The sequence below is a fragment of the Eptesicus fuscus genome, chromosome 6, assembly GCF_027574615.1.
Source record: "Eptesicus fuscus isolate TK198812 chromosome 6, DD_ASM_mEF_20220401, whole genome shotgun sequence".
NCBI lineage: Eukaryota > Metazoa > Chordata > Mammalia > Chiroptera > Vespertilionidae > Eptesicus > Eptesicus fuscus.
In genome coordinates, this window is record NC_072478.1 from 4,054,500 (window position 1) to 4,078,986 (window position 24,487).

General features: G+C 51.5%; 1 protein-coding gene across 1 annotated transcript in view; it reads right to left on the reverse strand.

Moving 5' to 3' along the window:
* Nucleotides 1-1,080: 1,080 nt before the first annotated feature.
* The window catches only part of QRFPR (pyroglutamylated RFamide peptide receptor), a 28,222-nt gene continuing 4,815 nt past the window's right edge, over nucleotides 1,081-24,487 (reverse strand). The window contains exons 2-6 of the mRNA XM_008154908.3: nucleotides 12,312-12,470; nucleotides 9,921-9,982; nucleotides 4,527-4,762; nucleotides 2,574-2,671; nucleotides 1,081-1,663 (exon numbers count right to left, since the gene is read on the reverse strand). Of these exons, the coding sequence (XP_008153130.2) occupies nucleotides 1,323-1,663; nucleotides 2,574-2,671; nucleotides 4,527-4,762; nucleotides 9,921-9,982; nucleotides 12,312-12,470 (896 nt within the window). The 3' untranslated portion in view covers nucleotides 1,081-1,322. The remainder of the gene's footprint in view (nucleotides 1,664-2,573; nucleotides 2,672-4,526; nucleotides 4,763-9,920; nucleotides 9,983-12,311; nucleotides 12,471-24,487) is intronic.

The window sequence follows — 24,487 nt, forward strand, 5'->3', positions numbered from 1 at the left end:
GGTGCTGGGGGAGCGCAGCCACTGGTCCCTGACATCTGGGAGGCAGCCGAGGAGTGAGAAGTGGGGAGTTGAGGTGAAGGGAGATGTAGGCGAGGCCAGAGTGGGGCGCCCTGCAGGCCTGCCTGCCCCTCATGGGCGCAGTGAATGCCATGGGCTGGGGGTTGATTCTCTCTGCCAACTGCGCCAACAGCCCCTCGTGGAGCCAGGAGCCTTTCATCCCGCTGGTACAACGAAAGGCTCACAAATGCAAACATTCAGGGTAGACTGGCCTACGCGTACAACCCTCCGAAGAGGCTCCTTCTCCTTGCGAGTGGAGAAACCATTACAATGTGGGCGCGAGGGGGAAGTCGGGCAGGGCCGGGACCAGTCTCTGAAAGGGGCGGGGGCAGAGGAAGCCTGAGGGCGAGGGGCTGGGACCGAGCTCAGCACACGCCATCTGCTCCTCGCGCAGCCGCTGTTCCCACAGGAGGGCGTGAGCGTGGGGGTCACGGAGGGGCAGAGGTCATGGGCACAGCGGTGATGATTGGTGGGGACCACCAGAAGCTCAAGCCCAGCCCTGGCCGGACTGGCTCAGAGGATAGAGTGTCGGCCTGCGAACCGAAGGGTCCCGGGTTCGATTCCGGTCAAACGTACCTTGGTTGCAGGCTCCTCCCCGCCTGGGCCCTGGTCAGGGCGTGTGCAGGAGGCAACCAGTCAGTATGTTTCTCTCACATCGATGTGTCTTGCTATCTATCCCTCTCTCTTCCACTCTCTCTAAAATCATGGAAAAATACCCTCGGGTGAGGGTTAAAAAAAGCAGCAGCAGCAGCTCAAGCCCAGGTGTCTGCCTCTAACTCACTCACCTGCCATCTGCTGCTCCCGTCTTCTTCGGCATTATCGTTATTGGGCAGACCTCGTCCAAGCAGGATCCCCAAGCTTCAAGTTCAACGGGCCCTGGAATTACAGTGCTCAACTCTTACTCAAGAAGGAAGATGCCATTTTTATTTTCTCATCCAATGTCAGCAACACAGAAAAGCCACGTGACATTGACTGGAGGGGAAACTACTAGCCACGTGTGTACGAGACTTCTTAAATCCACACGTCTGATCCACAGGACGGGTCACTGATTTCTCAAAACTGCGTGTTCATGTTTAATGTCATATTTTTATGGGGAAATGACTTGAAGTTACTCCTTTTCATCATTCTACCAGTGAGTGAAGTCTCTGACCTTTGCTCAGAGTAATTTCCCTTCTGCTGGAGACGTGACATTAGCTACGAGAGCGCTGTTGCCGTGCGCGCGGCGGCCTGATGCAGCTGCTCCGGCTCCGGGCGTGAGGGGGCGGTCAGCGGGGCCGCCGTGTCTCCTGGGGCAGGTCGCACAGCTTGACCTCGATGTGGCCGTGGCTGAACCCCTCGCCCTTGGTCTCCTCCACAGCATCCTCCCCGCGGCCCAGCGCGGCTCGCTTCTGCCTCATGGCCGTCCCCGAGGGCCCACGCCGCCGCGCGGGGGACGGGGTCTCTCTCAGGACGCAGCAGCACACGGCGGAGAGGAAGTTTTTCCTGAAGTTCTCGTTCATAAAGGCGTAGACGATGGGGTTGCAGATGGTGTTGGCGAAGCCCAGGATTTGCACGATGGCAAAAACCATCTTGACTGTGACCTCGTCGTACTGCTCTTCAAAGCTGCCTGAAATAGAGGCACGCCTGAGAATGCGCCCTTGTCTTTTTTTTTTTTAAATTTATTTTATTGATTTTTACAGGGAGGAAGGGAGAGGATAGAGAGCTAGAAACGTCGATGAGAGAGAAACATCGACCAGCTGCCTCCTGCACACTCCCTACTGGGAATGTGCCCGCAACCAAGGTACATGCCCTTGACCGGAATCGAACCCGGGACCTTCCAGTCCGCAGGCCGACGCTCTATCTACTGAGCCAAACCAGTTTTGGCATGCGCCCTTGTCTTAACGACCGAACATCAACCTCCGCGTCTCATCCGTCTGCCCGACACACTCGGACGAGAGGCTAAAGGTGTGGAAACTGCTCCAGGCCACTTTGGGGGGAGTGGGGTGCCTGCAGAACACAGCCCCGTGAGGGGCCTTCCTTCTCAGAGCAGCGAGGCTGAGAGCAGGGCCGGGCCCGGCAGTCGTGGCGGCTCATGCATCTCAGCCGACTGCAAGCTGCAGTTAACCCGGGAGCTGTTCCCTGGGTTCCAGAAACACGGTCATCCGAGGGCCACGCCACGTCGGAGGCCCGTGGGGCGGGGCTGCACAGGGCGCTGAGTTCAAGGGGCTCAGGGCAGGGCTCTCACTGGGGGACAGAGGCTGCCTCCTCTCCCCACACTTGTGTGACTCGGGGGCGCAGAGGCACAGCACGGAGGGAGGGTGTCAGGAGCCTCCTGGATCGTCTGTCATTATTAAAGCCGAGGTCACGATCGGACGGACCTCTCTGCCATGGAATGGTCTAGTCGTCTTGCAAACACGAAGGAAACCTATTCAACAGTTGGCACTGGATGGCCCCGGCACAGCAACACGTTTCACAGGTGCGCTGTGCGTTCTGGCGGGAGGCGAAGCAGGGCTCCGTCGGGGCGGGCCGGCACTCACCGTATTCCACCAGCATGTGCACGACGTGGAAGGGAGCCCAGCACGCGGCGAAGAGGGCCACCACGGTCGCCATCATGGCCACAGCCCGCTTCTTCTTCCTGGGCCCGGGGACACAGTGTCGGTTAACCTCTCCCTGGCAAGTGTGTCAGAGCGACAGCAAAGCTACGAAATCAAGCCTGAGCCCAGACCCTAACCCTCATTCCCCCGACAGTAGCGAAGTTAACGCTCAGATCACTGTGGGCTGTTCATCACCTTCCCCGTCGCTGTCACCCTCACCCCACATCCCTCACATTACAAACACCCCGGGACGTGTGCTCAGTCGGGGGCTGATGTCATCAGTCTTCCCAGCAAGCCTTTGACAGAGGCAGAAACTGGGGCCTTGCAAGGTCAGATGGCCCGGAAGGGATTTAAGGAAGAAGGGCTCCTTTGCTTTAAATTGAGGGTGTCTACCTTCCGTGCCTACGCTCTTATCCTGTTACATTGAAGACCACTCGCCCCTGTGATAGGAAAATATCAATATTTGTTAAATATGGGCAGCCCTGGGGGTATAATTAAAATGTAAACCTTTATTATATCTCTAAAGAACACGATTAACCAGGATTTCAAACTAGTTTTCACCGTTACTCCTGTAAAGGAGATAAGCACGTGCAAGCCATCGACACATTTGCGTGGTGCTTTAAATTTATAAAGCTCATAGTCCCTATTTCTTATTTCAACATGGGAGCCCTTTCTTCCCAGGAGGGAGGAGAGCCGAGTCCAGGGAAGTTCCAAGAGGCTGAGCATCTCCTGCACTGAGGGAGGATGTCTTCCTACAAACTGGGCACCAGGGGGCGCTGCACATGTGAAGAAATGCTCAAGTCTCATCAAACCACTGCACTTCTTATCAGGTTCTGTTTATTTTTGTTTTTAATGGCCGTTCAGTGTCGATTGTAAAATTAACCATAAGTTGCATTTTAAATTTTCTGCTAATGAATGCAATCAAAAAGCAATGCCCTTTGGTAAAAATAAAACATATCAAAAATTAAAGAAGCCCTAACCAGTTTGGCTCAGTGAATAGAGCGTTGGCCTGCAGACTCAAGGGTCCCAGGTTCGATTCTGGTCAAGGGCATGTAACTTGGTTGCGGGCACATCCCCAGTAGGGAGTGTGCAGGAGGCAGCTGGTCGATGTTTCTCTCATCGATGTTTCTAACTCTCTATCCCTCTCCCTTCCTCTCTGTAAAAAAATCAATAAAATATATTCTTAAAAAATAATAATAATTTTAAAAAATAGCACGTTCTGGTTTCCCAAGGATTTTCCTAAGCATCATCTCACATGTTTTAGCATCGTGCCTGGGTGGGAGGCAGGAGGGATGGACTCTGTGCTCCCTGGGACCAGTGAGGAAGTGGGGGCGGGAGGAAGGAGACTTCCGGGCATCTCAGGGCTGTGAGTGGCAGGGAGGGGAGAGTCCACAGCTCTCCCACCTCTTCCTGCTGACAAATGGATGGAACAGACACTGTCTAAACCCCAAGGAAGCTTCCATCTGTGAGGGTGGATATGGGGCTGGTGAGCTTGCTCTTTCTTCCTGCCACACATGGAATCTCAAAAGTGTACAGAGAGCTCATGCCCTACACGCGAAGGGCAAGTGACACTAACAAACGCACCCAGAATTCTGAGGTCCCTGGTAACTGTCCCATCCAGCACAACTAATTAAAAATATTTGAGCCCAGCTAACATGGCTCAGTAGTTGAATGTCCACCTATGAACCAGGTCACGGTTCGATTCCCAGTTAGAGCACATGCCTGGGTTGCGGGCTTGATCCCCAGTAGGGGGCCATGCAGGAGGCAGCCAGCCAATGATTCTCTTGCATCATTTATGTTTCTCTCTCTCCCCCCCCGCCTCCTTCTCCCTCCACCCTCCTCTCTGAAATTATATATATATATTTGAAACTGAGGAGAATCTTTCATTAAAGCGACCTGGTGATTTTTGACATCTCGTTTCCATGGATGGTTCGAAGCACCGAGCTGTCCCCCACTCTCTTGTGGATCCAGAGCTCGTAGCCGATCTTACTGTACAGGCTGAGCATCACCAGCAGCGGCAGGAGGAAGAGGATGACGAGGATGAAGGTGGTGTAGACCTTCTGGTGCACGGGGCTGCTCCACTCCTCCAAGCAGCAGACGTGTTGCTTTTCGTAGAGGAAGTCGTACTTAACCTTTGGAGTGAGAATGGCTGGGTGAGGAGAGCCAGCAGCCGCGGGCCTGGGGATGCAGACCCTCCGGTGGTTACCATGGGGACATGCTTCAAACGACATGCAATTTTGATTGTTGTTTTGTTCTGAACTGTGGGGGTTTTTCCCACATCGCTGCTTCAATTCTTCGGAGTTTTAGTACTTTCTTTTCTATTTTAAATGGGATTGAGGTCCAAAGCCTGTTCGCTTTCTCTCTCTCTCTCCACTTTTTACACTCTGGTCACAAGTTTTCAATGGGGTACAAGAGCACTTCAATGACCGACGTATGAATGAAAATAACATTTTCTGCCATGTGCCAGCTAGTTCCAATGTCACCCCAATAAATTTAATAAAACAAGAGATTCTGAGGTGAATGAGAAAGTGGGATCCAAACTATTGCTGATCTAAAAATATTCAGGCTCAGGTATAAGCCTTTGAGGGGTGTATTCTATAGAAAATCAATGTCTGTTTATTAATACAATTTCTGACAGACTCATCAGTTCACATGTAGTACTAATAACAATATTATGAAAAAGAGCAATGCTAATAAGAGACAAAGTAAACATTTAGCATATATTCAAAAGTCATTTCTCTGGATAATAGGAATAAACGTTAGCGAATTTATCAAAGCGACTGCTATTTTACCCACTCTGGCACTTTCCAGATGAAAGATACTTAGATCTTAGACATTCTTCTGCCTCCATCCCCAGCAAATTTTATCCCCACTCTTCAATGCCAATTGAAGGGGGAGGGGGCTTTTTTGTATACTCACCAACCATAAACTTCACGCTCTGATCTAGGCGATATTTACAGACACAACTAACTGGGAATGGAAACACTCCGTGAACAGTAAGTTCAAGATCCAGACTCCCAGGGAACAGGACAGCAAAATGAAATCCACCTGACGCCATGCAGACAGCTCCAGCAGGGCCAGCCACGGGGACTGCTCGCTCGCTGGCATGTCCTAACGCAGCACAGGTGTTGCTATGACATGCACTGACCACCAGGGGGCAGACGCTCAATGCAGGAGCTGCCCCCTGGTGGTCAAAGCGCTCCACAGGGGGAGCGCCGCTCAGCCAGAAGCCGGGCACACGGCTGGTGAGCGCAGTGGTGGTGACGGGAGCCTCTCCCACCTCCACGACAGTAGGACATCCCCCGAGGGCTCCTGGCCTGGGAGAGGGTGCAGGCTGGGCTGAGGGACGCCCCCTCCCCTGAGTGCACGAATTTCGTGCACCGGGCCTCTAGTTGTCCTATATGTCAGCCCTGCGAGGGAGCCTGCAAGAAGAAAGCAAAGGGGTTGGTGGTACTTTACGTCACCAGGTGCAGTGCCAGCCTCGGTCAGGCTCGCGCACACTGGCTCTGATGGAATGTAGGAGCGAGAAGGAGGCCGTGGGATGCATATAAATACATTTATTTGCTTTGAAGAATGAACTCATACTTTTTCCTGACAGAAAGCAAATCGGATTTGGCTGTTCTACCCGACAGCAAGGACTGGCTTTGTCACTTAGATTATGTGTATTTTCTACAAACTAAATTAGTCCTATAGATTTAAAATATATTAAGAGGAGCATGTGCTAAAATAATTGTGTTTATTTTTGATAATCCTCACCCAAGAACATTTTTCCATTGATTTTTAGGGAGAGTGGAAAGGAGAAGAGAAGACAGAGAGAAACATCGATGTGAGAGAAACACATTGATTGTTTGTTCGTCTCCTGCACACACCCCGACCAGGAGCCTGCAACCAAGTTCATGCCCTTGACCAGAATCGAACCCGGGACCCTTTGGTCTGCAGGTGGATGCTCTATCCATTGAGCCGAACTGGCTAGGGCTAAAATAATTGTATTTTAAAACAGACAAATCTCCTAGAGTTCTGTGGGCAGGAAATGGATCCCGCGGTGGGAATGGGTTGGGCCATTTCTGAACGGCCCCTCTGAGGGCTGGTTTCCTGCCACAGAAAAGGCCTCGGAGAGGGAGCGGGTCACAGAGAGTGCGGGAGCCCACGCTTCCGGAGCAGCCGCGGCCCGGAGCACAGCTGGAACCGCAGCGGTTTTCTCTGAGACATCCATGAAGTCACGACTCAGTCACAGGCAACAGTCACACTCGGGGGACACCTGCCCTCCTGTCCCCTCTCTGCTCCGCGGCCCTCAGGAGAGAGGGACAGGCGCGGAGGCAGAGAAGAAGGGGACGGTCACACCCCCTCCAGAGGGCCGGGTGCTAGGCCCACAGCAGCTCACTCGGGGGAGGGAGACGTTGCAGACTCACTGAGGATTCAGGCTGACGGGGTCGTGACACTGGGCTGGACATTTTAGCGACAAACGAGCACTGTTCTGGCGGTGACGTGACCGGAGGAACTGTCCTGTCTGATTGGCCGGAGGAGTGCCAGGCCCACGCCAGGCTTCCTGGTGGCGTCCCACCAGGTAGCAGGGAAGGGAAGGAGCCTGCCTCCTGCCCTCACGGTGGAGTCTGGCTCACTCCGCATCCACTTACATCAAGAATCAAGCCGCATGTTCCCCGACAGAGACGTGCAGAAAAGCGAACCTGGACCATTCTCTTACATCATCTACAAAATACAGGTTACGTGTACGCCCTAAGGCTTGAAAGCATAAAACTCCGAGAAGAAAACACAGCAAGTACCTATCTGACGTCCGTCTGAGTGATATCTTTTTGAACACACCCCCTCAAGCAAGAGAACCAGCATAAAAATAATCAAATGGAACTGCATCAGACTAAAAGCTTTTTGCTCAGCGAAGGAAGCTGCCAACGAAATGAAAAGACCACCGACGGACTGGAAGCACTTATTCACAAATGATATGTCCAATAAGAGGTTGGTACACAAAATAGAGAATAAACTCACACAACTCGATCACAAAAACATAACAACCCGATCAAACAATGGGCAGAGGACACGAAAAGGCATTTCTCCAAAGAGGACATACAGGTGGCCAGCAGACCTAGGAAAGAGGCCCAGCGGCTCTAATCCGCAGGGAAAGGCCAGTCAGACCCACAGTGAGATGCCACCGCACACCTGGCAGAGGGGCTACATCAGACAGGCCACAAACACACGTGCTGGGGAGGATGTGGAGCAAAGGGAGCCCTCATGCACTGCTGGTCGGAGTGCCCACTGGTGCAGCCACCGTGGGAAGCAGGATGGCGATTCCTCAAGGTACTAAAAACAGAATTACCGTATGACCGAGCTATTGCACTTCCGGTATTTACTCAAAAAACAAACAAAACGAGAACTGATTTATATGCAGCCCTACCTTCAGTGCAGCATTATCTACAATAGCCGAGGTATGGAAGCAACATAGGTGTCCATCAGTAGATGAATGGATCAAGAAGATGAGGTAGTCTGGCCAGAGTGGCTCAGTGGTTAAGCGTCGACCTATGAGGCAGGAGGTCATGGTTCGATTCCCAGTCAGGACACATGCCCGGGTTGCGGGCTCCATCCCCAGTAGGGGGTGTGCAGGAGGCAGCCAATCAATGATTCTCTCTCATCATTGAGGTTTCTATCTCTCTCTCCCTCTCCCTTCCTCTCTGAAATCAATAAAAATATATATTTTTTTAAAAAGAAGATGAGGTATATGTGTTCAATGGAATACTACTCAGCCATTAAAAAAGAATGAAATCTTGCCATTTGTGACAACATGAATGGATACAGAGGATATTATGCTAAGGCAGTGGTCGGCAAACTGCGGCTCGCAAGCCACATGCGGCTCGTGAGCCGTGGTTTGCCGCTCTGTTGACTAATGAGTTTGCCGACCACTGTGCTAAGGGAAATAATACTAGGCAAAGACAAATACCATGTGATTTCACATATATGTGGAATCTAAAAACAAAACAAACATAACCAGACTCATAGAAACAGAGACCACAGGGTGGTTACCAGAGGGAGGGGCGGGGGGTGAGAGGGGGGAGGGGAACATTGTCAACAATGTTGTGGTAAGTGCACGGGTGAAGATGACCGCTAGAGTCAGTGGGGTGATCACATTATCGGGTCTGAAAATGTCAAGTCACTATATTGTACACCTGAAACTAATATAACCAATTCAAGATTGTACACCAGCTATATATTTTAAAAATAAAATTTTAAAAATAAAAACAAATAAATAACGCCAGGTTTTAAGTGGACCCTCGTCTGAGGCACATGTGACAGCCTTGCTGGTGGACACTGCATGCTGTGTTGATTTCAAGGCACAAAAGTTTGCACAGTTTAAACAGTGTCTCAGGGAGTCCTGTGCGACCCCACCTGGGTTTGAAGACCACTGTCTGTGCTGGACACGCCCCAGTGGGCGGAGCCACTGGACACCAGCAGGGCCCCGCCCTCACTGTGACTCCCCAGGCAAGGCGGGGCCCAGCGGACCAAGTGGGGGGCAGAGAGAGGCTGGATAAGTTTCCAATTCAAACTGCAATTTGTCACTGAATAGGAGACAGATAAGAAAGGACTTAGGACAGACAATCAACTAATAAGTAGATAATCGGTCACAATTTTTTTATGTAACTTCAAAATACAGTAGGTCCTCGGGTTACATCGGAGATCCATTCCTATGGCACGAGGTAACGCGATTTTCGCCGTCAGTCGGAACCCACCTACATAAGCACCTCCATCACTCACATGGAGCACAGACACAGCAGTAATGAAGTGAAACAGTCAAAAAAATTTAAAAGAGAGATAACAATTCCTGAGCTTTACTTGTGGTAAATAAATAATAAAAAACATAAAGCACATATGTACATACGTCGAAATGACAAAACTTTTTTTTTTAATAAATAAATGGGAGATGGCGACGTAACCATGAAACAACATATGTGGAGTCCGACGTAACCCGAGGACCGCCTGTAAAAGTATTTGGAGTGACCCCTGGATGCTCACGGCCTGACTGGCCATGCAGGACCCTCGGAGAGCCGCGTCCAGCTGCAGGAAAATGCAGACACTGACCCTGGCAAGTCTTATCCACAGAAGGAAGAGCGGGGTAAAACAGCGGGGAAATCTTAAAACATGTTATTTGAGTCCAGTTGGAAAACCTCCAGTGAAATGATGGAGATCATGCAGATTCGCTGAAACCTCTTGCAGGAAGGAAAATGATTATAATCAAGAGGGCAGGGACATGCTCAGTATAAAGATCAGCCCCAGCCCCGAACCCACCTCGAGTCGCTGCACGTGCCACATGGGGGCTCCGACGATGACCGCCACCAGCCAGACCACACCTGTAACAGGGGTACAGTCATCAGAATACGACTCAGCCGAGCAAAGCACGTCGTGCTCAGTCCTCTAACCATACAGACTCCCAATGCCCCGTGCACCCGTCACCTCCCCAGGAGCCATGCGATGGTCTCCTCACGTGTTCTCACCTCCACCGTCTCACCCCCCTCCAAAGTGCTGCTGGAAGAGTCTCCCTAGAACACATTTCCAATGTTTGAAAGTCTGTGACCGTGTTCCATTGCCTCCGAGATAAGACCCGACTCCCTGACATGGTCCCCAGGGGTCTTTGTAATCTCACCCACCTCCCGCTTCCCTCCTACATGTCACTCCATGTTCTTCACACCCAGTCCCCTTTTGTGGCTACCAAGCTGGTTTCCGTCCCTGCCCCCAAAGGCACTGTGTGCCCCACGCCTCCAGGCTGGCCTCCCGATTGGCACCTGCTCCCACGCTCTCTGTGCACTCCTTCTCCAGACGACTCAGAGCCACCTTCTCTAAACACGCTTCCCACCACCACCCTTTACAGCTACAACGGGCCACTTGGATTTTCCGAGCAAAGCAGGTGCTTGTTGAATGGATGAACAACTTAACCATGACACAGATCACCCTGCACAATTTCTCCTTAAAGTGGCAAGTCCACTTACCTTCACCGCCCTAAGATGGGCATTATGTTCTTATTCACATACAAACACCACAGCAGAAACCAGCAGGCTGCTGGGAGACTTGCTTTAATGACGTGTCCTTAGCAAGGAGCAAGAGAATCTTCCGAGCCTGGGACGAGGCCGGAACCAAGAGCCCCGACATCAACTTTAAGGACAACTTCCCGCTCCCACTCCTCCGTTCGTTCCGTATTGAGCAGGACAGCAGGGACACCGTGGGTTGTCTTGGGTTCAAGGAACTGAGACTCACTTAAGCCACAATGGGGTTTTTTATAAAGACACACACCACCTGGCACACTGCCCAGAGAGACTGTATGATTCAAGACAGCTCTCTCTCTCTCTCTCTCTCTCTCTCTCTCTCTCTCTCCCCTTCCTTCCCTGCCTCTCTTTCATCCCTCATTTCTCTATCATCTATCTGTCTGTCTGTCTATCTATCTCTGCACATGGCCAGGTACATCTATTCTACCCCACTCCTCACTGTATTATGTTATCTTGTGTCCAGTCATTTCTCCAGCCATCAGTAGTATTTGGGCGGAGTTGAGTCTAATTGGCTTAGCTCAGTGCCAATCCCGAGTGCAGGGCGGGCTCAGGGGCAGACACCTAAGGCCGGTGAACACTATGGAGGGGGTCTGTGAGCTCTGAGCAGGGAAGGCTCGCATCTGCCGCTGGGGCAGGGGCGCAGGTAGCGGCCGAAGGTGGGAGAGGGTCCTGGGCTCTCTGAGCAGGACCCGTCTGGACTGCCTGGTATCGACTTTGCTTTCAGATGGCAAGCCCTGCTCTGCACCTCTTTCCTTTTAATAACTCCTCCCTCCAAGGGCTTCGCTCCCGGCCCTCCTTCCACACCACCTGCTGTCTCTAGATGTCCTGATGGCGGACGGTTGTCAATTACTAAAAGCCAAGAGGTCTCTGAATTACTTGTAGGAAGGACGCGACATACATTTGGGATGAACTAAAACTAGCAATTTTGTCTCCTTGAAATGAGGGGCTTCCCAGGGCCCGCGGGCGGCGCTCTCGGGGCGGGCGCGAGAAAGGAGGGCTCCCCTCTCCCCGTGCGGTGCTAATGGCTCCCTGGACGGTCACTTTAGCTGCTCTGGGCGAGCGGAGCTTATTTCGCCCTAATGCACGCCCACGCTGCGAGGGGCATGAGGGTTGTAAGTGGCTGGATGGTAATTATGGGGCAGAGTCCTCCCGGTGATGGCCCGGCTGGGACATTTCTCTCCAGGGCCGCTCAGCAGCCTCGCAGACGCAGGAAGTGGCTGTGTCTCTGTCAGGTGTCAGCAGCACCCAACACCCAGCACCTAGCACCCAGTGTTCCCGCGGACCCAGCCTTCTGGGCTGCACCCTGTTCTCCGCTTTTCTAAACACACTTTTCCTGCCCCCTGTGAAAACCCACCTGCACTAACAGGGCATCGTAGCCACCTCTTGGGTCGGGAAGTCATAAGGAGTGTTCCTGCAGCCTGCCACCCATGGGCTGGCTTAGGTCAGGCCAGTGGGTTAGGAAGGTTGAGCCCTAAACCCAAGGGGCACAATTGGAATGAGAGGCGTGGTGCTGGGGTGGACCCGGAGGGAGGGAGAGGGGCCGGAAGGGGGGGAGGGAGGCAGAGAGGACTGAGCTGATCACCTTCCCTTTGCACCCACGCTGGGGCCGAGGCGCCCGCCCTCCCCCCTCCCCCCTCACCCAGCGTGGTGAAGGCCCTGCGGTGGGTGTAGCGGCACTTCACGCGGAGCGGGTGCACCAGGCCGTGGTGGCGCTCCACGGCGATGCAGGTCAGGGTGAGGATCTCGGTCACCACGGCCGTGCACTGGGCGAACGGCACCATCTTGCAGACGAAGGCACCTGCGGGGAGACAAGGGACACATCAGAGGGAGAAAGCTGGGTGTGTGTTCGCGCTGAGCCTCCGCTTCAAAGGCTGTGTCTACAGTCACACCGCAGAGCGCCATGCCCAGAGGTACAGGCACAGGCTCGCTCCCTGGGGGGCTCTGAGCTCCCAGGCTGTGATCAGGACAGAGCAGTGACAGGGCCTTGGAGAGGGGCAGCAGAGGTGGCTAGCCCTCCCTGCAGGAGAGCAGGCGGGGGGCGGGGGGGCGGGGGGGGCGGGCGGCCTCCTGGGCCCCACACCACCGAGGCGCCTTCGGTCCTTCCCTCCGGTGCCCTGTCAGTCACCACACAGGACCATCCTCCTCAAGGACGCCCACACCCTGTTTCTCTTCTCTCCTCTGACCTCCTGCCCGAGACTCCCCGGTCCCAAGTCCTCCCTGCACCGCTTTCACTTTCTCTGTCGCAGAACCAAGGTCTTGAGCCCGTGGCCCCTGGCAGCCTTGGTGTGCAGGCACGGCCGCCGTGATATTGTTTTAAATCTGTGAGCCCACTGCCACCTGTGTGTGTGTGTCTGACGTCTTCGCCGTCTGCGCGTGAGCCCGGCCTGCCATCGCCGAGGTGGATGCGCCTCGCTGGTTGACACCATATCCATTGCTCTGCACGGTCACTGTGGGCATCAGCTCGGGGACAGAGATCCCTGGCAGATGCCAAAGAAGTCCTGTGGGCCACCCTGTCCCCAAGCTGAAGCCCATCCCCCCTTTCCTCAACCGCACTGCCACACTCTGCGGGGCGGGCTCACCCATCCATCCCTTCCTTCGTGGAACCACCTCCCCAGTCCCACCCTCACGTCCTGCACTGGAGTCTTTGCTCAGATGTCACCTTCTCAGTCAGGCCGTCCCACCTGTCCCCTCCCTCCTCTCAGTCCCCGTCTCTCTTACTCCACTCTCCTCCCTCCCTCTGTCACCTGCCGGCTCACCGCCTCATGCACGGAGGGTTTGTTTTATTGTGTGCTGACCGTCCCCATTCCTACTAGAAGGTAAACACGCCAAGCGCAAGGCTGCTGCCCATTTCCGCCTGCGGTGCGCCCCGGCGCGCACAGTACACACGGCGGCTCTCAGCCAGCACGCCGAGAGGAGCGCAGGAGGCTCTTAGCCACGCAGGGGCCTCCGTTCCACCAGGGAGAGGCTCGCCTGGAAACGCTGCTTCCCGGTGATCCCGCCCCTCCTACTGTAGCTCTCGGGGAGTTTCTGACACACCAGCCACCGGTTCCGTACATCAGCTCCCCGCCTGTCTGAAGGGAGCTCTCATGTCCCTGCGGAGTCTTCCCAGCGGCCCCAGTTGTTCCTCAAATGGTCCAGGTGGGCCCCCTTGCTGGGGGGGGGGGGGGGGGGCGCTGGCTAACGCAGAAACCATATGACTGCCCCGTCTTCCTGGGTCTAAACACCCTCTTCAGTGACTGTACCTGAAATCTTCACGCCTTTTGTGCTCGTGTTATCAAGTGGTTGCTTTACATTGAACTTGAAATCAAACTTGAAACGAACGGGGTCCACTTAATAGACAGTTTCTGTGACTCCAAAATTCCTGCGACTCCGGGCAAATGTATTTAGGTGTTGCTCCAGATACTGCCCTTCCCGCCCTTCTCGGAAGCTCCAAAGGGCGACCCAAGAGCCAGTCACAGCCCCAGCCTTGGTTCCAGTTCCCCAGATCCTAACCCTGCTCACAGTCAAGGCCTCTCTTGCCCGGTGCGATCATTCAGATGCAAAGTGCAGGAATTTCCTTTCAATACTAATATATTTTGTGGTTTGAGCACTGATCCTACTGTGAATGACGTAGCTTACTTCAAATCCTGTTTTGTAAGTGATACTTGTATAAATGAACATGTGAATACATTCTTTATCTGCACATCTACCCTTTCTTTGAAATTTTGATCAGAATTTCTTCTATTCTTTCAACCAAATTGTGTTATTTTCTTAAGTTGGACAGTCCAAGGTTAAATGAGCATCAGAAGGAACTTTCCATGAAATGGACATGGAACTCATCAACACAGTTTAGGCATAACTATCCAAACAAATAAGAATTACTGTCATAAGGACACATATGCAATACCTTAATCAATAAAGGGGAAAATTTTTTTCTTCAAATCTCAAAAAGAAAAAAGAATTCCTGTCGCAGTGGTATCTCCTTGTAGCGCTATCCATCTTGTCCATCATAATCACATGGGACATGGGTCCCTGACTTCCTGGTATTATCTGGTTCATCCGATCTCTGCAGTAGGTGCTCTGAAGCTCAATGTCACCCTTTGCGAAAAGGGACGGATAATATCCACCTGTCCCGTGAGCACAATGCGAGCACTTCACACAATGAGATAAGCACCCGGTACCGGGTATGTGTTTTCCTAAATGGCAGCTTTTTGTCATCATCAGGCAGCCAGATGGAAAGCACTGAGCTCAATGCGGTCCAGCGGAGGTTGGCAGGTTGTTTGTGGCTCACCTGCCCAGGACAGGACGTCTCGTTCCGTAGCCTTATTTCCCAGTGCAGACGCCGCAGTGCGGAGGAGACGTGCCCTGCTTAGGGCCGCACAGCTGTGTGTGACAGCATGGAGCCGGGCGCAGGCCACGGCGCCCTGTCTCAGTGCCCCCCGCTCTGCGGCAGCTCTCACCCACAGGCTCACAAGTCACCTGTTCAATAGTCCGCGGGACAGGTCTGCACCAGGCCCTGGTTCTGCTATCTGTCATCTTACCCTTTTTATGAGTCCAGACCGCATTTGCCCAACGCGCTACTTCTGACGTTTCTCCAAGCAACTGGCTAAGCCGTCGCCAACTCTGTTTCCTTGATCACACCTCCGAGTGTCGTCCATGTCCTGCATGCAATTTACGCTGAAGATCTGCATTCTTTTGAAAAGTAGGGAGATGCTCTTTTGCTCCCTGCTCATTTATCTCGATCTTTAGTCCCACTCGAACCAGCTCTGCTTTGCCCTTTTGAATTCGGAGATCATTTTTCAAGGTCTGGCGGCCTGGAGCGAAGGAGGCACTGAGGACTAGGGTTTTGTCTCTGCCCTTTACGAAATGTCAACCACCGACCCGCCCTTCATCTTTAGCTCCTGTTTCTGGTGGCTCTTCGGTGTGACTCCCCAGTGTGACTCGCACAGGTCTAAGCTGCTTTGCAAGAATGTGTCCTTTGTGACATTTCTTTACATAAATGGCAACTTATAGGACGCCCTGGCCAAGTGGCTCAATTGGTTGAGTGTAGTCCTGTACACCAAGAGGTTGTGGGTTCAATTCCTGGTCAGGACACATGTCTGGGTTTTGGGTTCAATCCCAGGTCAGGGGTCAGGGAGTGTATGGGAGACAACCCATTGATATTTCTCTCTCTCTCTCTCTCTCCTCTCTCTCTCTCTCTCTCTCTCTCCCTCTCTCCTTCTCTCTCTCTCTTCTCTCTCTCTCCCTCTCTCTCTCTCTCTCTCTCCCTTTCTCTCCCTCCCTCCTCCTTTCTCTCTCTCTCTCTCTCTCTCTAAAAATCAATAAGAACATATCCTCAGGTGAGGATTAAATAATAATGATAATAATAACAACAATAAGCTGGGATAATCCTAGAATTCCTGGTGTAGGGCACTGTTTTCTTGGAATGCCCTTCCCTTTTTTCCATCTGGGACCATCAGGCTTTAAAATCAGAGTGCTTCTCAGAGCCCGCCCAGAATGGCTATTTCTTGTCCATCTACCTGCATTTCTTAATCTCAACACAATTTCCTCTGGTGCATGAACTCAGCTCCCTGTGGGGAGACAGGCAGATAGAGGCCCTCCCAGTGTTGAAAGAGCCAGTGAAGACGAAGAGGGTTGAAGGTATGCGGTCCGGTGCCCACCAGGTCATGAGCGACAACAGACCACAACTTAGAGACTGCTGCGACCTCTGAGCACCCTTGGCCCCTATTGTCCCTCCAGCTTCACACTGATCCTGTGTGCCTCCAACATCCTTCTAGTACATTCCCTTCTCAGCTGTTCTCAGAACGAAGGAAACTTACTTGACATCCTTTTGGTTACTTTTTCTCTGGAAGGTATGTTGCCTAAAATGCAGACTACGCTGGTCAATGCTCCTTCTGTGTGCGTTGTCAGTGCTAAGACAGCTCAGTCCAAATCTGACTGTTTCAGTTTGCCTCCATTGTTGCTTCCATTTCTACTTGAAAACTGCAATAATTCCCCTTTGCCTACTGGACTAGAAGCAAATGCTTTGGTTTAGTATGTATCGCTTTCCTGCCTTAACTTGCTTATGCAGTTTTAGTTCCAGAAGGTGAACTCGTTTCTGGGCATGAATGGTGTCCACTGACCTATACCCACCCCCACCTTCACCTCCCATCACACACAGTGCAGGCCTCAATAATTCAAATAGGAATAAGACCTCATTGTTTCTAAAAATGGGGCTTGGAAATAGAAAGCAATTGGGCCAGTATTAGTTTCCACCCCAGTGTAACAGTGACTCGCAAAAGGATCCAAGTGAAAAGGTCAGAATGAAACGAACAGAGTACTCATGTAGGAAAGATGAAAATCATTCTTAGATTAATTTAGAAAACAGTGTAAGGAGCTGTAAGTTCGTGAAAGCATCTAATGACGATATCCATTCTGAAGAATTTGTTCCAAGGTTGATTAAAAGAAAACAATGTGGGTTGCTTTTGTTCTTCTTTTCTAGTTCTTTAAGATGCAATGTTAGGTTCTTGGGATTTAAGGAAATAATAAAAGTTAGAGCAGAATAGAATGAAACAGAGAGCAAAAAGACTATATAAAAATTAATACAACAGAGAGCTGGTTCTTTGAAAAGATTAACAAAATTGACAAACCCCTGGTTAGACTCACTAAGAAAAAAAGAGAAAAGACCTAGATAAACAAAATCAGAAATGAAATAGCGGTCACAAGACATCACAGATATACAAAGGATCGTACTAAAGTATTATGAAACACTACCTGCCACTAAATTCAATAACTGGAAGAAATGGATAAGTTCCTAGAAATATATAACCTTCTTAGACAGAATCATGAAGAAATGGAAAATATAAACAGACTGATAAACACTGAGGAAATTGAAACAAACATCAAAATCCTCCACCCAAAATAAAAGTCCAGGACCAGATGGCTTCACTAGTGAATTCTACCAAACATTCAAAGAATATTTGACACCTACCCTTTTCAAACTCTTCCAAAATATTGCAGAAGAGGTGATACTTCCTAACACATTTAATGAGGCCAAAATAACGCTGACACCAGAACCTGGCAGGGATAACACTAGAGAATGACAGACCAATATCTCTGATGAATATGAATGCAGAAATCCTAAACAAAATACTAGCCAATCGAATACAATAATACATTAAAATAATAATACGCTACGACCAACTGGGGTTTATTCTAGGGGCACAAGAATGGTTCAACATATGCAAATCAATGTACTACACCACATTAATAAAACAAAGGTTAAGAACATATGGTCTCATCAGTAGAGGAGAAAAGGCATTTGATAAAATACAACATCCATTTATGCTTAAAACACTCAATAAAATGTGTATAGAAGAAAAGTACATTAACATCATAAAGGCCATATATGACAAGCCCTCACCTCAATCAATATCACACTCAATGGTGAAAAACTGAGAGCTTTTCCTCTAAAATCAGGAGCAAAATAAGGATGTCCACTCTCATGACTTTTATTCAACATGTTCTGGAAGTCTTAGCCAGAGCAATTAGGCAGGGGAAAGAAATAAAAGGCAACAAAATCAGGAAGGAAGAAGTAGAAGTGTCACTCTGCACATGACATGATCCTGTATGTTGAAAACCCTAAAGACTCCACCAAAAAACTATTAGAAACAATAAACAAATACAGTAAAGTTGCAAGATACAAAATCAATGTACAAAAATCCACTGCCTTCCTTTATACTAACAATAAAGCTTCAGAAAAAGAAATGAGAAAAAAACAATTCCTTTTGTAATAGCAACAAAAATAATAAAATACTTAGGAATAAACTAAACAAAGGAGGTGAAGGACATATTCTAAAAACTACAAAGCATTATTAAAAGAGATTGAAAAAGACACAACAAAATGGAAAGATATACCATGTTCATGGATCAGAAGAATCAACATAGTTAAAAGGACCATATTGCCCAAAGCAATACACAGATTTAATGTAATCCCCATCAAAATCCCAAAGTCATTCTTTGAAATAATAGAACAAAAGTCATCAGATTTTTATGGAACTACAAAAGACCCTGAAGAGCCTAAGCAATCCTGAGAAAAGAGAATTAAGCCAGAGGTATCACACTACCTGACTTCAAATTATACTACAGAGCTATGATAATAAAAACAGCATGGTATTGGCAGAAAAACAGACACACAGACCAATGGAACAGAAATGAGCTCAGAAATAAAACCACATGTATATGGGCAAATCTTTCTTGACAAAGGAGCCAGAAACTGTACACAATGGAGAAAAGAAAGCCTCTTCAATAAATGGTGTTGAGGAAATTGGAAAGCCACGTGCAAAAGAATGAAACTAGATTATAGTTTGTCCCCGTGTGCAAAATTTAATTCAAAATGGATCAAAGACGACCTAAATATAAGATCTGAAACTATAAATTACATGGAAGAAAACATAGGTACTAAACTTATGGACCTTGGTCATAGAGAACATTTTATGAATTTGACCCCAAAGGCAAGGGAAGTAAAGGCAAAAATAAGTGAATCAAACTAAAAAGCTTCTGCACGGCAGAAGAAACCAACAACAAAACAAAAGCAGCCAACCTGAGGGGGAGAGGGTATTTGCAGACAGCAGCTCTGACAAGGGGTGAATATCCAAAATATAGAAAGAACTCAAACCAAACACACACACAATCCAATTAAAAAATGGGGGAAGAGCCGAAACCGGTTTGGCTCAGTGGATAGAGCATCGGCCTGCGGACTGAGGGGTCCCGGGTTCGATTCCGGTCAAGGGCATGTACCTTGGTTGCGGGCACATCCCCAGTGGGGGTTGTGCAAGAGGCAGCTGATCGATGTTTCTCTATCATCGATGTTTCTAACTCTCTATCCCTCTCTCTTCCTCTCTGTGAAAAATCAATAAAATATATTTTTTTAAAAAAGTGGGGGAAGAACCTGAACAAACACCCCTCCCCAGGAGACTTACAAACAGCCAACAGATATAGGAAAAGATGTTCAACCTTCCTGGCAATTAGGGAAATGCAAATCAAAACTACAATGAGATACCAGCACACACCTGTTAGAGTGGCCATCATCAACAAGACAAGCAATGACAAGTGTTGGAGAGACTGTGGAGGGAAAGGAACCCTCATTCACTGCTGGTGGGAATGCAGACTGGTGCAGCCACCATGGAAACAGTATGGTGGTTCCTCATAACATGAAGAACAGAATTAGCATATGACCCAGCAATCTCTCTTCTGGGTCAAAAATTTCAAAAACATTTTTTCACAAAGATATAGTATATGCACCCTGTTCATTGCAGCATCATTTTTTTAGGATATATTGTTATTGATTTCAGAGAGGAAGGGAGAGGGACAGAAACATCAATGATGAGAGAGAATCACTGATCGGCTGCCTCCTGCATGCCCCCCATCCTTGGGATCAAGCCCGCAACAGGGCACACGCCCTTGACTGGAATCGAACCCGGGACCCTTCAGTCCCCAGGCCGACGCTGTATCCACTGAGCCAAACCAGCTAGAGCCATTGCAGCATTATTAATGGTGGCCAAGACATGGAGATAACCCAGTGTCCTTTGATAGAGGACTGGCTAAAGAAGGTGTGGTACACATATGTTACTCAGCCATAAGAAAAGATGAAACACTGCCATTTGTGACACTAGGGCTGGACCTAGTATGCTAAGTGAAATAAGTCAGTCAGCAAAATTCACTCATATGTGGGATCTAACACGGAAACTCATAGACGCAGACAACAGGAGGGTGGTTACCAGAGGGAAGGGGGTGGAGGAGATGGTATAGGAGCTGAGACATATGGTGACGGAAAATGGTTAGTCTTTGGGTGGCGGGCACACAATGAAATACACAGATCATGTATCATAGAAATGTGCACGTGGAACCATATGATCCTATTAACTAATGTCACCCCAATAAATTAAAAAAACATGAACAGACATTTACAGTTTTTTAAAGGGAAAGCTACTGATACACCACTATTTGAAACTGGTTTACCCAGACCCAGAGGCCACGTGGGTAACGCCCTGCACTTCAGATCAGCCAGAGATGTGGCAACAAAGACACCCAATGAGCAGACTGAAGTGCTAGCTCGGCTGATGACAGGCAAGAGAAGAAAGAACTTGGCGGGCCCAGGCTAAGACTCAGGAAGTGCAGAACCAAAACGTGAACGTAACACCACGTGCACTGCAGGAGCGGAGTCTGCAGGCGCCTTGCACAGTGCGGAGAGAGGCAGCGCGTGCCCCATGGCTCGCCCTTCGCGCAGTGTCGTCAGGGACACGTCTCACTTCTGCAAACCCAGTGGGATTTGTTAGGGCGGAAGAGCCTCATGTTCCTGTGGCATCGCCCCCAAACACAAGGCAGCTGCTGCGGTGGCCGCGGAGCGGCTCTCTGCACAGCGCGGGAGGGAAGCCGCTGTGTGGATCCAGAGAGCACAGTGTACAAAAACCCGCACGCCAGCTCAACCGACGGGGTAGGCGAGCCCCATGTCGCAGAAGGGAGAAGGGAGCCGGTGGTGGAGCTTGGGCCTGGCCTGCTCCTGCCCCACCTGCTGGGCTCCAGGCACCGGTGAAACGTTGTGGGCTGTGCTAACTTAGCACCGTCTCGCCCGGCCGGCGTGGCTCAGTGGTTCAGCGTTGACCTATGAACCAGGAGATCACAGTTTGATTCCTGGTCAGGACACATGCCCAGGTTTGAGGGCTCAATCCCCAGTGTGGGTGTGCAGGAGGCAGCTGATCGGTGATTCTCTCTCATCATTGATGTTTCTCTCTCTCTCCCTTTCCCTTCCTCTCTGAAATCAATAAAAAAACGTATTTTAAACAAAGAACCGTTCTTCTCATCTTTCTCCAGGTGTCCCCTTTCTCCAGATTTTCATCAGTTTTAACTTCTCTGCACATCCCTCTTGCAGGAGGCCAGCAAGGTCGGGGGCGTCAGTACAGTGTCGCTGCTCCCACACAGCGGCTGCTCCGAGGTCCACGTGGGACCCCTCCGGGCAGTCTGCTTCTGCAGGTCCCAGCATCGGCCTCCAACGGCCCTTTTAAAACGGTAACAGCTGTACACCACTTTGTGTGCTTTGCATCCATTTTTCCTCTCGGCCTTCCTCACAGCGCAGGCCTGTCACCATTTACAGATCATCCGTGGTTCTCAACCTTGGCTGCAAGTTAGAATCTTTTCTTTATTTTTGTTTTTTATTTTTTTATTGAATTCAGAGAGGAAGGGAGAGGGAGAAAGAGACTGAAACATCAATGATGAGAGAGAATCATCCATCGGCTGCCTCCTGCTCGCCCCACACTGGGGATCCAGCCAGCAACCCGCGCATGTACCCTGACTCAGAATGGAACCGTGACCTCCTGGTTCCTAGGTCAAGGCCCAGCCACGGAAGTTCTGTTGGGAACTTCTGAAAATCCGATGGCGGGCACCACACTCAGCCCGGGTAACTGGACTCCAAGGGCAGGAACAGGCGCTGTTTGTGAGCTCCCGGGTGATGCCCAGCGTTGCCGAGGCTGAGACTCGCTGCTCTCGGAGGAGGAAGTCTCCCACCAGCTGCTGGGAACGCCGAGTCCCACACTCTCTCCCAGGCAGCTGCCTTCACCTGCGCAAATGCCTGTGGGTGTGCGGTCCCCAGGGATGCTGTTACTCGGGGTGTTTGGAAGTCCTTTCCCGGAATTGCTTTCAGTCAATTTCCCAGCCACCGTTAGACAGTCCTCTCACCGCACCCAGGCCTGCAGGGAGAGCCGCAGCGCCGTCCTGTCCCGCTGGGGCTGCACCCACCGCAGGAGGAAGGCTGGGCCGACACTCTCCCTGGCCCCAGGCACTCCCCGCCTCACCTTCCTGATGCTGAGCGCCAGAGGAGACTGGGTTAGAGCTGACTCCCAGCTCCTGGGAGTCTTCAGAAGGAACCCTCCCACGCCTTAAGCTTCCATAACCTCAGTCACCACAAGTCCCCCTTCCCCTAGCCCCTCCCTAGGCCCTGGACAGCCAGGACCTGAACATGCCCCAACCTGACCTGACACTCCCACTGCACTCCCCCACTGCACACTCCCCACTGTGCTCTCCCCACTGCACATCCCCACTGTGCTCTCCCCATTGCACACTCCCCACTGTGCTCTCCCCACTGCACTCCCCCACTGCGCACTCCCCACTGCAAACTCCCCACTGCGCACTCCCCACTGTGCTCTCCCCACTGCACTCCCCACTGCACATCCCCACTGTGCTCTCCCCACTGCACTCCCCCACTGCACGTCGCCTCTGTGCTCTCCCCACTGCACTCCCCCACTGCACACTCCCCACTGCACTCCCCCACTGCACACTCCCCACTGCACTCTCCCCACTGCACTCTCCCCACTGTGCTCTCCCCACTGCACTCCCAACTGCACATCCCCACTGTGCTCTCCCCACTGCACACTCCCCACTGTGCTCTCCCCACTGCACTCCCCACTGCACATCCCCACTGTGCTCTCCCCACTGCGCACTCCCCCACTGCACACTCCCCCACTGCACTCTTCTCACTGCACTCTCCCCCTGCACTCCCCCACTGCACACTCCCCCACTGCACACTCCCCCACTGCACACTCCCCCACTGCACTCCCTCACTGCACTCTCCCCACTGCACTCTCCCCCTGCACTCCCCCACTGCACACTCCCCCACTGCACACTCCCCCACTGCACTCCCTCACTGCACTCTCCCCACTGCACTCCCCCACTGCACTCCCTCACTGCACTCTCCCCACTGCACTCCCCCACTGCACTCTTCCCACTGCACTCTTCCCACTGCACTCTCCCCACTGCACTCTTCCCACTGCGCTCCCCCCACTGCACTCCCCCACTGCACTCTTCCCACTGCACTCTTCCCACTGCACTCTCCCCATTGCACTCTCCCCACTGCACTCTTCCCACTGCACACTCCCCACTGCGCTCTCCCCACTGCACATCCCCACTGTGCTCTCCCCACTGCACACTTCCCATTGCACTCTCCCCACTGCACGTCGCCACTGTGCTCTCCCCACTGCACACTCCCCACTGTGCTCTCCCCACTGTGCTCTCCTCACTGCACACTCCCCACTGCTCATCCAGAGGCCTGATATCAGCAGACACTCATGCTTCCTCCATCCTTTCTTAGGAACCCGCTCCCCTCCTGCTCTGAGTGAGGCCTGGCTCATCCACAGGTCACCCTCCTCAGCACCCATGCCATCCCACAGGTCACCCTCCTCACCCATGCCCCACAGGTCGCCCTCCTCCTCGCCCACGCCCCACAGGTCACCCTCCTCACCCATGCCCCACAGGTCGCCCTCCTCCTCGCCCACGCCCCACAGGTCACCCTCCTCAGCACCCACACCATCCCACAGGTCACCCTCCTCAGCACCCACACCCCACACAGCAGAGCCAGGGAATGCTGAATAGGAGCATGGCTCCCGGGACTATTCATCAGTGCAGCCCTGGGCAGAGGTGAGGGAATGCGGGATGCTGGTAAGACCCCGCGTGTAAGTGTCTGTCTTCACGTCAGGGGAGAGCCGTGGCTTAAAAGACGATTGGACACTGATTTCAGAATCACCCGCAAAGAAGCGCGAGTCCCCAGGGCAGCGTCTGTGCAGCAATGAACGAGGAAAGAAAAGAGACTCGAAGAGGGAGTGAGAACCTGCCCAGGCAGAACATCAGGGACAGGGACAAAGGAAACAAAGCAAGAAGGAAGAGGCGTTTGTGGAGTCCTCCAGAAGAGACCCAAGTGTCTGCATTTACCTGGAAAATGCCACTGAATATACTGGATAAAACAGAACATTGTTTTTCTTAAGTACCTGGAAGAAAAGCGACAGGTGCAGTCCGTGAATTTGGAAGAGT